The 14361-nt window shown below is 38.6% G+C and overlaps 1 protein-coding gene across 1 annotated transcript in view; it reads left to right on the forward strand.

Moving 5' to 3' along the window:
- The window catches only part of DNAH12 (dynein, axonemal, heavy chain 12), a 261319-nt gene that overhangs the window by 39738 nt on the left and 207220 nt on the right, over window positions 1–14361 (forward strand). The window contains exons 5-9 of the mRNA XM_011998427.1: window positions 5701–5890; window positions 7475–7547; window positions 8146–8304; window positions 8836–9031; window positions 12701–12889. Of these exons, the coding sequence (XP_011853817.1) occupies window positions 5701–5890; window positions 7475–7547; window positions 8146–8304; window positions 8836–9031; window positions 12701–12889 (807 nt within the window). The remainder of the gene's footprint in view (window positions 1–5700; window positions 5891–7474; window positions 7548–8145; window positions 8305–8835; window positions 9032–12700; window positions 12890–14361) is intronic.

Consider the following 14361-nt stretch of genomic DNA (forward strand, 5'->3'; position numbering starts at 1 on the left):
AGAATAGTTTAGACTAGAGTGATAGCAATAGCGCTAGAGAGAAATTGTTAGACTCAGGATATATTTTGGATGTAAATGCGACAGGACTTTCAGATAGGGTGCATGTGGAGGGTGAGGAAAAGAGAAACCAAGGATGATTCTTAGGCTTTGGTCTGATTTTGCAGGGTAATTGGTGACACTTACTATTAAGATCATCTAGAGAGGAGGGAAGAGCTGGAGTAGCGAGAGGACCGAGTTCATTGCTAGACAGAGGTCAGCCCATTGATATAGTGAGGGATTGGGGACTATCACAAGACTTTTAAGATTAAGCAGTACATAGGCCAGGCATGGGGGCTCATGCCTGTAATCCCAGCACTTTGGGAGGCCGAGTCGAGTGGATCATGAGGCCAGGAGTTTGAGGCCAGCCTGACCAACATGGTGAAACCCCATCTCTAGTAAAAAGAAAAAAATTAGCTGGGCATGGTGGCCCACGCCTGTAATCCCAGCTACTCAGGAGGCTGAGGCAGGAACATCGCTTGAACCCAGGAGGTGGAGGTTGCAGTGAGCCGAGATTGCGCCATTGCACTCTAGCCTGGGGAACAGAGGGAGACTCCATCTGGAAAAAAAAAGAAAAAAAGATTAAGCAGTACATTAATGGAGTGGACATAGAAAATGTCTTTCTGTAAGAATTTTGGAGTGAGCAACTAATTGAAAAAAAATAAAAGTAAGAGACAAAAAATGTCCATCTAGGCTACACATTTAAAAAATCTTTTTATCTCAAAATAATTTTAGACATACAAAAGAGTTGCAGAAAAGAGTACAAAGAATTCCCCTGTATGCTTTTTCTGTTCCCATAATGTTAACGTCTTTGCCTGTAACAATGATTACTGTGGTTGTTGCCAAATAGTAATTTTTCTATCATTTCTTTTACATTTTTTGTTGGAATTCTGTAGTAAGAAAGAACTTTTAATTTTTTCTTCATTTATTCATTCATTTAGATCAGTGTGGACTATAGGTTTTCTTTTAACCATTAACTTATAATGTATTATTACTAATAATAATTATTATTTTTTAGAGATGGGGTTTTGCTCTGTTGCCCAGGCTAGAGAGCAGTGTTGTGATCATAGCTCACTGCAGCTTTGAACTCCTGGGCTCAAGCCATCCTTCCACCCCAGCCTCCTGAGTAGCTGGGATTACAGGCATGAGCCACAGGGCCTGGCTTTATTATTAATTTTGAAGTTCAATTGTTCCACCTTTGACCAGTGGGAGCCCTTAAAGTTGACTCTCGTCTTTTTTTACATATCCCATCATTCTTTGAGCACGTCCTTACTTTCTGGCACAATAAGATGTTCCAGGATTATGCTATATATACTTTTTCTATTCTAGCCCTGTAATCAATAATTTCTCCAGGGATTTTTGGCTCCTTTTGGTGGAGAATGGTATTTAAAAACCATGATATGTGTGTAAAATGTGCTCCTCGATACTGAGTGTCATTGCTTCCTGGCTTTCTCAGCAGAAGATCCAGAAAATAATTATTTCTGTCTCTCTCTCTCAAAACCCATGGATTCATACTGATACCTCCTATTCCAGTAACACCCCAGGGTTCATTCTAGCCTGTCCCCCTTTCTCTATGCATAGCTCCCTTCTCTGACAGTGAGGAATCTGGCTTTCATCCATTAGCCACAAGGTTTACTTATTTTGTTAAATCCTAGAGTATACATAAATAATTTCAAAATTGCTGACTCGTACTACTGTGAAAAACAAACCTGCTCACCATAATTTAATTTCATCCATAGTCTTTTGTACTTAGCATAAGGATATATGGTTAAAATATTGTGTTCAGTATTGGTTAGTTCTACATTCCTTTTCAGTAGGTAATTATGAATACATTTTCAGCTAGGTAATTATTAATAACTTGAAATTCAGGTAGGTTCAGTGGTTTGTTTGTTTTCATTTGGAGTTTCTTTTCTCCCTTATTTATGTTGTTATTTTTTACTTATACTTTGAGCAGGTAAAACAACAGCAAGATTTAAAATCAGAACTATACCAAAAGTACACCTCAGAGAAGCATCTCCCATCCCTTCTACTCTATTCCCATGCCCCCATACTTTCTATCTATTCCAAGCTACTCTTTCATATAACCAATGTCATTAATTTTTGATTTATCCTTCCTGTGTTTAATTTTTTACAAATGAGCAGGTATGTTTTCTTATTTCCTTTTATCTTATACAAAATGCATCATACTGTAGATACTTTGGATTTTGCTTTTTGTTTATTTGTTTGTTTTTCTTTTTTCTTTTTTCTTTATTTTATTTTATTTTTTTTGAGACAGAGTCTTACTCTGTCACCCAGACTGGAGTGCAATGGCACAATCTCAGCTCACTGCAACCTCTGCCTCCCGGGTTCAGGCGATTCTCCTGCCTCAGGCTCCTGAGTAGCTGGGATTACAGGAGCCTGCCACCATGCCCAGCCAATTTTTGTATTTTTAGTAGAGACGGGGTTTCACCATGTGGGCCAGGCTGGTTTCAAACTCCTGATCTCAGGTGATCTGCCCGCCTCAGCCTCCCAAAGTGCTGAGGTTACAGGTGTGAGCCACTGCACCTGGCTGCATTTTGTTTTTAACTTAATAATGTATCCTGGAAATCGCTCCACATCAATTTTTAGAGATCTTTCTCATTTTTCACCATTAGCTGCACAGAACACGAATGTATGCATCAGCCACTCTTAAATGTTTCCAGTATTTTGCTGCAATGAATACCTTGTATATGTGTGTTTTCATACTGTTGGAGGTATCGTTTTAATTTCTCTAAGTGGGATTTCAATATGTAGTGTTGTTAGATATTGCAAAATTTCTCTCCAAAATGTGCTAGCGATTTATGAGAGTGCTTCCCTATAGTTTCACAAAAGAATGTGGGGGTCATATTTAAAATAAATTTTGTCAGTCTGATATGTGACAGCTGGTATCTCAGGGTAGTTTAAATTTGCTTTCTGTAATTATGAGTAAGATTATACATTTTAAAATATGGTTTAAGTGCCATTTCACTTATATTTTTATTGTGAAATGTTGGTTTATATCTTCTGCCCATTTTTCTGTTGTAGTTTTGGTGTTATTTCCCCCTAAATGTTTACAAACTGTGATAAAATACACATAACATAAAATCATCTTAACCATTTTTAAGGGCACAGTTTAGTAGTATTTTCTTTTTTTTTAATTGTAATTTTTTAAATTTTAAGTTCCGGGATACATGTGCGGAATGTGCAGGTTTGTTACATGGATATACGTGTGCCACGATGGTTTGCTGCACCTATTGACCCATCCTCTAGGTTCCCTCCCCTTGCCCTCCATCCCCCAATGGGCTCTGGTTTGTGTTGTTCCCCTCCCTGTGTCCATGTGTTCTCATTGTTCACCTCCCACTTATGAGTGAGAACATCCGGTATTTGGTTTTCCGTTCCTGTTAGTTTGCTGAGGATGATGACTTCCAGCTTCATCCATGTCCCTGCAAAGGACATGAGCTCCTTCCTTTTTATGCCTGTGTAGTATTCTATGGTGTATATGTACCACTGTTTGTTTTTTTTTTTTCGAGATGAAGTCTCGCTCTGTTGCTAGGCTGGAGTGCAGTGGGGTGATCTCGGCTCACTGCACTCTCCGCTTCCTGGGTTCAAGCAATTCTCTGCCTCAGCCTCCTGAGTAGCTGGGATTACAGGCGCTCACCACCACACCTGGCTAATTTTTTTGTATTTTTAGTAGAGATGAGGTTTCACCATCTTGGCCAGGCTGGTCTTGAACTCCTGACCTTGTGATCCACCTGCCTCGGCCTCCCAAAGTTCTAGGATTACAGGCGTGAGCCACCGCGCCCAGCCATGTACCACATTTTCTTTATCCAGTCTATCATTGATGGGCATTTGGGTTGGTTCCATGACTTTGCTATTGTAAATAGTGCTGCAATAAACCTATGTGTGCATGTGTCTTTATAGTAGAATGATTTATATTTCTTTGGGTGTATTCCCAGTAATGGGATTGCTGGGTCAAATGGTATTTCTGGTTCTAGATCCTTGAGAAATCGCCATACTGTCTTCCACAATGGTTGAACTAATTTACATTCCCACCAACAGTGTAAAAGCGTTCCTATTTCTCCACAGCCTCGCCAGCATCTCTTGTCTCAAAAATATGGAATGCTTCACAAATTTGTGTTCATCCTTGCACAGGGGCCGTGCTAATCTTCTCTGTATCATTCCAATTTTAGTATATGTACTGCCAAAGCGAGCACAGTTTAGTAGTATTTTCACATTCTTGTGCAGCGAATCTCCAGAACATTTTCATCTTGCAAAACTGAAACTCTATGCTTCTTAAATAACAACTCCCCATTTCCTCTTCCCCGTAGCCCCTGGCAACTACTATTTTGTTTTCTGTTTCTATAAATTTAAATGCTTCATATAAGTGGAATGATGCAATACTTGTTTTCTTGTGATTGGCGTATTTCACTTAGCATAATGTCCTTAAGGTTCTCCCATCCCCTAAATTTTAAAGCATTGTTTACGCTTTGTCTGAGATGTATGTTGCAAATATTTTCTGCCAAATTGTCAATTGTCTTTTGACATTTTAAATTGTTTTTGTTATGCAAACCTTTATGTTTTTATGTAGTAAAAATTAATCTATCACTTGTTTCCTTTTTTGTGTCTAGTATTTGAATCATAGCTAGGAAGGTTTTTCCTATACTCAAATTATAAAAGACTTCATCTACGTTTTTCTTCATGATCCTTGTATAGTTTCATTGTTTAAGTTAAATTCTGGAGTTTAGTCTTATGTATGATGGAAGGTATGAATTATTTTATCTTTTTCCAAATGGCTAACCAGTTGTTCCAAATAGTTATTAAAACCTTCATATTTTTCCCAGTGTTTTGAGATGCCATGTTTATCATGTGCTAAATTTTCTGATATACTGGTATATTTTTGGACTTTCTGTTGTTTTCCACTGGTCTGTCTATTCATACACCTGTGCTACACCACACTTTCTGGTATGTTCTAATGTCTCCTAGGGCTAGCCCTCCATTGCAGATTTTCTTTCTCAGCGTTTTCTTGGCTGTTCTTGCATGTTTATTTTTCCACATGAACTTTAGGATCAACTTATTTAATTCCATAAAAATGTATGTAGATATTTTTATTGGTATTGTGTTAAATTAATTTTGGGAAAACTGAAATTTTCATGACGCTAAAATGTCTTTACTAAGATCAAGTGTCTTTTCATTCATTCATGTCTATTTTTAGTCAGACTATTCATTCTTATGGGAAAATTTGTGAAATTATATTATACTGCTATTGTACTAGAATATAATCTCAAGAGAGCGTGGGCTTTGTTTTGTTCAGCTACTATGTACTCAGCGTTTAGAACAATGTCTGAATATTTGTTGAATCGGTGGATATATTATAATAATAAGTTAGATAATAAGGAATAATAAGTTAAAGAATCTTTGTTTTGCCTTGAGAAAATGAAGACTCTGCTAAGAATATTAATTTGGCAAGAATTCATCATAAATAAAGAAAAAGATAAAATGGTTTCTTTGTAGGATGTACTTTTGGATTAAACAGTTTTTATTCTGAAAATGTTATTTTTCAGAATATTTTTAATCTGAAAAAATGTTGTCTTAGGAAGAGAGAGTTCAGGAGTTACACTGAAATGATACAACCATGCAGAACATTTAATTTTTTTCTTATGTTCTCAGTTCAACTACATTTATATGAAGCAATGTGTAGAAAGTAGTCCTATAGTACCTATTCAGCAGGAATGGCTGGATCACATGTTAAGGCTGATACCTGAGTCTTTAAAGGAAGGGAAAGAAAGAGAAGAACTCCTTGAAAGTCTCATAAATGAGGTGTCAAGTGACTTTGAAAACAGCATGAAGAGATATTTGGGTAAGTAGCATCTAACACACACCACGCTTCTTTCACCTTTGCCTCCCCCCAACCCCACTGAACCAAAAATAGAAATAAGCAAAATGAATAATGAACACTATATATTTAAACTATATCTATTTTTTTCTTTTCTTTGTCTTTTTTTCTTCGAGACATGATCTCTGTAGCCCAGGCTGGAGTGCAGTGGTGCTATTTCAGCTCACTGCAGCCTCCGCCTGCTGAGTTGAAGCGATTCCCCTACCTCAGCCTCCTGAGTACCAGGAACTTCAGGCACGCACCACTATGCCCAGCTGATTTTTTTATTTTTTGGTAGGGATGTGGTTTCACCATGTTGACCAAGCTGGTCTCGAACTCCTGGGCTGAAGCCATCCGCCCATCTCAGCCTCCCAAAGTGCTGGGATTACAGACTGGACCACTCAGGCCGGCCCAAAACTATTTGTATTTCTTAGATATGATTTTTATTTAAAATTTTTATTTTGAGCCTATACTTAAGTCAAAATCCTTACAATAAGGGTACTTTTTGTATTTTTTTTTTAATTAGCTAACATCTCTTTGACTTTTTACTTTATCTTTATGAGTTTAGCTATACTATTTATAGGTTTGCTAGAAAATACTAATGTGTTTTGGGAGATTTATTGGGGGTATAATCTGCTATTTTTTAGAATAAACTTTTTTCCTTTTTAAAAATTGACAAATAAAAATTGCATATAGTTATCATGTACAATACATTTTGAAATATGAAACATTGTGGAATAACTAAATTGAGCTAATTAACTGATGCATTTTTTCCCCATATTTATCATTTTTTGTGTGTGGTGGGAACACAGAATCTACTTTTGACAATTTTCAAGGATACAATAAATTGTTACTAACTAGTCACTTTGTTGTATAATTGCTTTCTTTCTTTTCTTTTCTTTCTTTTTTTTTTTTTTGTGACGGAGCCTCACTCTGTTGCCCAGGCTAGAGTGCAGTGGTATAATCTCAGCTCAATGCAACCTCCACCTCCCAGGTTCAAGTGATTCTCCTGCCTCAGCCTCCCGAGTAGCTGGGACTACAGGTGCCTGCCACCATGCCCAGCTAATTTTTGTATTTTTAGTAGATATGGGGTTTCACCATGTTGGTCAGACTGGTCTCGAACTCCTGACCTCAGGTGATCTGCCCTCCTTTGCCTCCCAAGGTGCTGGGATTACAGGCATGAGCCACCGTGCTCGGCCTCCATGTTATATAATCTCTTGAACTTGTTCCCTCCTATCTAACTGAAATTTTGTAGCCTGTGACTAACATTCCAGTCCCTGGTAGCCACCATGAAATGCACTTTTTTTAAGTGGCCATGCTAGTGACTTTTGAGTAGATGGAATGCGAAAAACTGAGATCTTATTAAAGCTTTTATTTATCTGAACTCTCCTCTAAAGTAAGGCCAAAATAGTACCAATAACTTGATTTTGTTTCAAATAAAGGAGTTTTTTCTTACATTCCTTTTAATGCATAGTAAACTATACCATCCAAAATCAAAAGTTAGAAACTTCGATATTAATAGATTGTGCAGAGATTTTCAAGAAGCATTAATATATCCATGTATTTTAGTGCAGAGCGTTCTTGTGAAACCACCAGTTAAATGGCTTGAAGACGAAGAAGGTCCTTTACCTGAATCTCCTGTGTGAGTAAATAAGTTTACAAACAGTACTTCATCCAATTTTTGATATAGATTAAAAATAAACTGATCTTATATTCAAGTCTACAGTTGTGATACTCAAAGGTATTTTGAACACATCCAAAAAAAAAGGTACTCTTGTTTTTCCCCCAGAGGTACCCTCTCTACTATGCTTGTTTAGTTCTGCATACATAACTGGAGAGATCTTTATGAATGCATAGCTTAACTTAGCCTTGAGTAAGCTTTGGTGTATGCCAGACAGATTTCTCCAGCCCTTTCCTTTAGTCCTAAAGACTGTGTTCTTTCATTTTCGCCTGGGATACCTGAGCCAAAGCACAGTGGAAGTTAGCAGAGCTCTCAGATCTGGCCCATCAGTCTGCCTTACTCACAAATTACTTCTGTTCCCTCTGAAGATAATGCAGTTTTGAGTTCTTGATGTATTTTTATTAAATGCATATATCTTAAGGTTCCCATTGCTGACCACAGTTCCCTCTTCTCAAGCCCCACTTTTCTCACTTCAATACTAATTTCATGTTATAAGCATTATTTCCTAAAGTTTAGGGTGTATTATAATCATGTTCGATATGGTGTTTTGCTTTTCCAGAGGCCTAGATCATTCTAATCCTTGGCGTTCTAGCTATGTGCAGGCAAGAAATCAAATATTCTCTAATTTGCACATTGTTCATCCAACTATGAAAATGTTACTGGACCTTGGTTATACAACATTTGCTAATACAGTTTTGTTGGACTTTACAGGAATTAGGTAAAATCCTGTATTTATTAATTAAATTTAAAATTTAAATGTCTCCTTGCTTGAGTCTATATTTTTGACTGTATAATTTTTAAAACAGATCCCTAAATCTTCAACACTTTTCTCTAGATTTTAGAGTTTTAAAAAATGTATCTTGTTTGTTTCAACAATTGTGTGTGTGTGTGTGTGTTTTCCGTGATGGAGTCTTGCTCTGTCACCCAGGCTGGAGTGCAATGGTGTGATCTCGGCTCACTGCAACCTTTGCCTCCCTGGTTCAAGCAATTCTCCTGCCTCAGCCTCCCGAGTAACTGGGATTACAGGCACACACCACCACGCCCAGCTAATTTTTGTATTTTTAGTAGAGATGGGGTTTTACCACATTGGCCAGGTTGGTCTCGAACTCCTGACCTCGTGATCTGCTTGCCTCAGCCTCCCAAAGTGCTGGGATTGCAGGTGTGAACCACCGTGCCCGGCCTAACAATTGTGTTTTAAGACCAATATGTATCATTTGCTTCAAATCATATTTCTTTTTCTTATAAATAGAGCTAAAGGTCCAATTGACTGTGAATCACTGAAAACTGATCTATCAATACAAACTAGAAAAGCAGAAGAGAAGATAATGAATACATGGTATCCAAAGGTTATAAATCTCTTTACTAAGAAGGAGGCACTAGAAGGTGTTAAACCTGAAAAATTGGATGCATTTTATAGCTGTGTTTCCACACTTATGTCAAATCAGGTAAATATACTTTATGTATATCAAATGATAATGTTATTAAAATTAGTTCAGTATTTTAAATAGAATTCTATGTAAACATAGTGCTAAGTAATTATTTTGAAATAAATTAAAATATTTCTACTGCAATTTTATTTAAATAATTTTAGCAGAAAAATACTGAGTTTCTGAAACTATCTAAAATGAAAGGAAATCTAGAAGTATATGTTAGTATTATGAGTAATTACTTGGCTCATGCCTAAAGGATATATAAGTTAATTATAGCTTTATTTGGAGTATGTTAACAAAAGAATTATTCTAGTAACATATTTTTGAATTTATTAAATTTCGAGTTGGTTGATTCTCATTTTTTCTCAGTAAAATCTTGGTTTAAAATGTTATTGATCATTGTATAAGAGGTATATAGTGGAAAAAATTTTTAAAGTTATAGATAATCTTTAAATGACAAATAGGGAATTTTTAATTTTATGAAATTATATTTATGGCCTTCCCAAATTTTTACTATTGTAGATATACAATTCTAGAAAAATAGTTTTGAAGAAAAACTTGGGCCGGGCGCGGTGGCTCAAGCCTGTAATCCCAGCACTTTGGGAGGCCGAGACGGGCGGATCACGAGGTCAGGAGATCGAGACCATCCTGGCTGACACGGTGAAACCCCGTCTCTACTAAAAAAAAATACAAAAAACTAGCCGGGCGAGGTGGTGGGCGCCTGTAGTCCCAGCTACTCAGGAGGCTGAGGCAGGAGAATGGCATGAACCTGGGAGGCGGAGCTTGCAGTGAGCTGAGATCCGGCCACTGCACTCCAGCCTGGGCAGCAGAGCGAGACTCCGTCTCAAAAAAAAAAAAAAAAAAAAGAAAAACTTGCCCTTTTGCTAAAGACCTCCAACAGTTCCATGAATTTTGTCTTGAATATTTAAAAGGATAATATACATATTTAATATCTAGTATGTAATGCTGTAACTAATATACATGGTTTCCTTTCTACCTTTACCCTCTTAAGAGGACTGTGATTATTTAATAAAAGAGATGAGGAATGTCTTGAAGATCATTTAGAACCATGTTTGTCTGCTGGGGTAAATTCCCAACAGTTGGTCCTCTATAAGAAAGCGTTATTCGTACTTTAGAAGCTCCTTGTGCACATTTCTAAGTTCCAGTGACTTTACTTTCACTCAGTAGTGTGCTAGAAATATGGCTCTCCAGAAAAGAAAATCACCCTTAGGCTGGGCACGGTGGCTCACACCTATAATACCAGCACTTTGGGAGGTCCAGGCAGGTGGATGACTTGAGCTCAGGAGTTCAAGACCAGCCTGGTCAACATGGCAAAACCTCCTTTCTACTAAAAATACAAAAATTAGCCACGCGTGGTGGCATATGCTTGTAATCTCAGCCGCTCAGGAGTCTGAGGCACGAGGATAGTTTGAGACTGAGAGGCGAAGGTTGTGGTGAGCCCAGATTGTGCCACTGCATTCTAGCCTGGGCAACAGAGTAAGACTCTGTCTCAACATAATAAATAAATAAATAAATAAGAAAATTACCCTGATTTGTAGTGCTTGTTGACTTCTGTGGTGTAAATATTCCCACCATGGTAAATTTCGAGCTTCTAAGAGTTTAACAACTGGCTCACAAAATTCTTGGATATTTAACAATTGACTCTTGAGAGAACAGGAGCTAGCTCTGGCATTCCACTGTACCTCACTCCATGTGCATGTCCCCACATTACACCCTTACCTCTGCTTGTCAGGCCTCCCCTCCCTTCAGTCTTTACCATGTTGTTTGATGTTTTGGAACATTTTCTGTACCAGGGACAGAATTACTAAAGAATGTGAAAAATTCTGAGTCGCCATTTTAAGATTGTTGATATTCTATTAAAAAATTAAGGTTTGGCTGGGTGTGGTGGCTCACGCCTATAACCTCAGCACTTTGGGAGGCTAAGGTGGGACGATCACTTGAGCCCCGGAGTTCAAGACCAGCCTGGGAAACAAAGTGAGACACTGTCTCTAGAAAAAAAATAAAAAATTAGCCAGGCATGGTGGCTCATGCCTATTGTCCCAGCTACTCAGGAGGCTGAGGTGGGAGGATTACTTGAGTCCCGCATCCCAGGAACTCGAGCCTACTGTGAACTATGATTGTGCCACTGCACTCCAGCCTGGGCAACAGAGCAAGACCCAGTCTTAAAAAACAAAAACAGGCTGGACACAGTGGCTCACACCTATAATCCCAGCACTTTGGGAGGCCGAGGTGGGTGGATTACCTGAGGAAAGGGGTTCGAGACCAGCCTGGCCAACATGGTGAAACCCTGTCTCTATTAAAACTACAAAATTTAGTCAGGCATGGTGGCAGGCACCTATAATCCCAGCTACTCAGGAGGCTGAGGCAGGAGAATTACTTGAGCCCGGGAGACGGAGGTTATAGTGAGCCGAGATCGTGCCATTGCACTCCAGCCTGGCCGACAGAGTGAGACTCTGTCTCAAAACAAAAACAAAACCAAAAAAACCAAAACCAAAAACAAAATTAGGTTTTGCATATAATGTTCTATTTATTGTTTTAGGTTACATTTGTTAATGTATGTTCTCACTTATTTGTGGGAGCTAAAAATTAAAACAGTTGAACTCATGGAGATAAAGAGTAGAAGGATGGTTACCAGAGGCTGGGAAAGGTAGTGGGAGAAGTGAGTGCGGAGGGTGGTAAGGGGGGATATTTAATGGGTACCAAAAAGTTAGAAAGAATGAATAAGCTGAGTGTGGTGGCTCACGCCTGCAATCCCAGCACTGTGGGAGGCCGAAGCTGATGGGTCACTTGAGCTCAGGAGTTTGAGACCAGCCATGAGCAACGTGGCAAAACCCTGCCTCTACAAAAAATACAAAAATTAGCCAGGTGTGGTAGCATGTGCATGTAGTTCCAGCTACTCAGGAGACTGAGGTGGGAGGATGGCCTGAGCCCAGCAGGCAGAGGTTGCAGTAAGTCGAGGTCTTGCCACTGCACTCTAACCTGGGCAACCCTGTCTCAAAAACAAAAAACAAACAAACAAACAAAAAGAATGAATGAATAAGACCTAGTATTTACTAGCACAACTGGGTAACTACAGCAAAACATAGTTTAATCATCCCTTTCAAAATAACTAAAAGAGTATAATTAGATTGTTTGTAACACAAAGGATAAATACTTGAAGTGATAGAAATCCCATTTACCCTGATGTGACTATTACACATTACATTCCTGTATCAGAATATCTCATGTAACCTTTATAGACACCTACTGTGTACCCACAAATATTAAAAATTAATAAGAACATATCTTGCTGATTAGCTGGGTGTGGTGGCATGCATCGTAGTCCCAGCTACTCAGGAGGCTGAGGCAGGAGGATTGCCTGAGCCCAGGAGTTCAAGGTTACAGTGAGCTATGATGGCACCACTGCACTGCAGTCTGGGCAACAGAGCGAGACACTGTCTTAAAAAAAAATATATATATATATATATGTGTGTGTGTGTGTGTGTGTATACGCATGTATATATAGTATGCTGAATGAAGATAATTTTCAAGACTAAATGGATTGATAGGATGTTTTAATTATAGACGATTATAATCAGATATAGACAATTATAATCAGTTTACTGATGTTAGTTAAAAGTTGAATTTGTACTCTCTAAAGTAATAATGATTTATATCATGCAGCTAAAGGATCTCTTAAGGAGAACTGTAGAAGGATTTGTAAAACTCTTTGACCCAAAAGATCAAGAAAGGCTGCCAATATTTAAGATAGAATTGACATTTGATGATGACAAAATGGAATTTTATCCTACCTTTCAAGATTTGGAAGATAATATTTTGAGTTTGGTAGAACGAATAGCTGAAGCTCTGCAGGTATTACATCTTTACCCATCGGGTTTCTTTATGTGGCTCTTTTAAAGAACTTTAAATTATTTGAGTTGAATCTCTATGAAGTGTATATGTACATAAAATGTTATGACTCTTTGTGTTATTTTCCTCCCTCAATTATTTTAAATTAGAAATTGCTTTCTCTTTGAAAAAGTCTCTTGGCTGGAGATGATATCTTCCTTCTTAGAACTTTTCTTGTAGCTATGAATTGATTTTTTTTTTTTTGCATGTCTCATCTCTACTGAGTTGTGAGCTTCTTAAGAACAAGATCTAATTAATATTTGTCCTTTCTAGAGCTTTCTGGTATAATTACTTTGTCAATAAATATTAGTCAATAAATATTTGTCAGCCGGGCGCGGTGGCTCACGCCTGTAATCCCAGCACTTTAGGAGGCCGAGGCAAGCAGAACACGAGGTCAGGAGATTGAGACCATCCTGGCCAACACGGTGAAACCCCATCTCTACTAAAAATACCAAAATTAGCTGGGCGTGGTGGCACGTGCCTGTAATCCCAGTTGCTCGGGAGGCTGAGGCAGGAGAATCGCTTGAACCAGGGAGTTGGAGGCTGCAGTGAGCCAAGATCACGCCACTGCACTCCAGCCTGGCGACAGAGCAAGACTCCGTCTCAAAAAAAAAAAAAAGATAAATAAATAAATATTTGTTAAATATTTATTTGGCAATAAATAATTAGTCAATAAATATTTGTTGAATGATAGAAAACTAACGCAACTTAAGGTTTTCTTTGTTTTGTTTTGTTTGAGACAGGGTCTCACTATTGACCTAGGCTGAAGTGCAGTGGCTATTCACAGACATGATCATAGCACACTGCTGCCTCGAACTCCTGGGCTCAAGTGATCTTCTTGCCTCCGTTTCCCAAGTAGCTGGGACAATAGGCATGTGCTGCTGCACCTGGCCCAACTTGTTTTACGTTAGACTACAAACTATACAATTTTAAATCATTATTTTGTATCAAGTTATTTTTTCTTCGGCCATTGAAATCTGAAAAGAATGTTTAAAAATATAGTATAAGATCTACATATAGGCCCGGCGCAGTGGCTCACGCCTGTAATCCTAACACTTTGGGAGGACGAGGCGGGCGGATTGCCTGAGCTCAGGAGTTCGAGACCAGCCTTACCAACATGGTGAAACACCATCTCTACTAAAATACAAAAAATAGGCCAGGCACCGTGACTCATGCCTGTAATCCCAGCACTTTGGGAGGCCGAGGCGGGCGGATCACAAGATCAGGAGGTCGAGACCAGCCTGACCAACATGGTGAAACCCTGTCTAAAAATACAAAAATTAGCTGGGTGTGGTGGCGTGCGCCTGTAATCCCAGCTACTCAGAAGGCTGAGGCAGGAGAAGCACTTGAACCCAGGAGGTGGAGGTTGCAGTGAGCTGAGATCGTACCACTACACTCCAGCCTGGGTGACAGAGCAAGACTCTGTCTCAAAAAAA

The sequence above is a fragment of the Mandrillus leucophaeus genome, unplaced genomic scaffold (genome assembly GCF_000951045.1).
Source record: "Mandrillus leucophaeus isolate KB7577 unplaced genomic scaffold, Mleu.le_1.0 Scaffold57, whole genome shotgun sequence".
NCBI classification, from domain to species: domain Eukaryota; kingdom Metazoa; phylum Chordata; class Mammalia; order Primates; family Cercopithecidae; genus Mandrillus; species Mandrillus leucophaeus.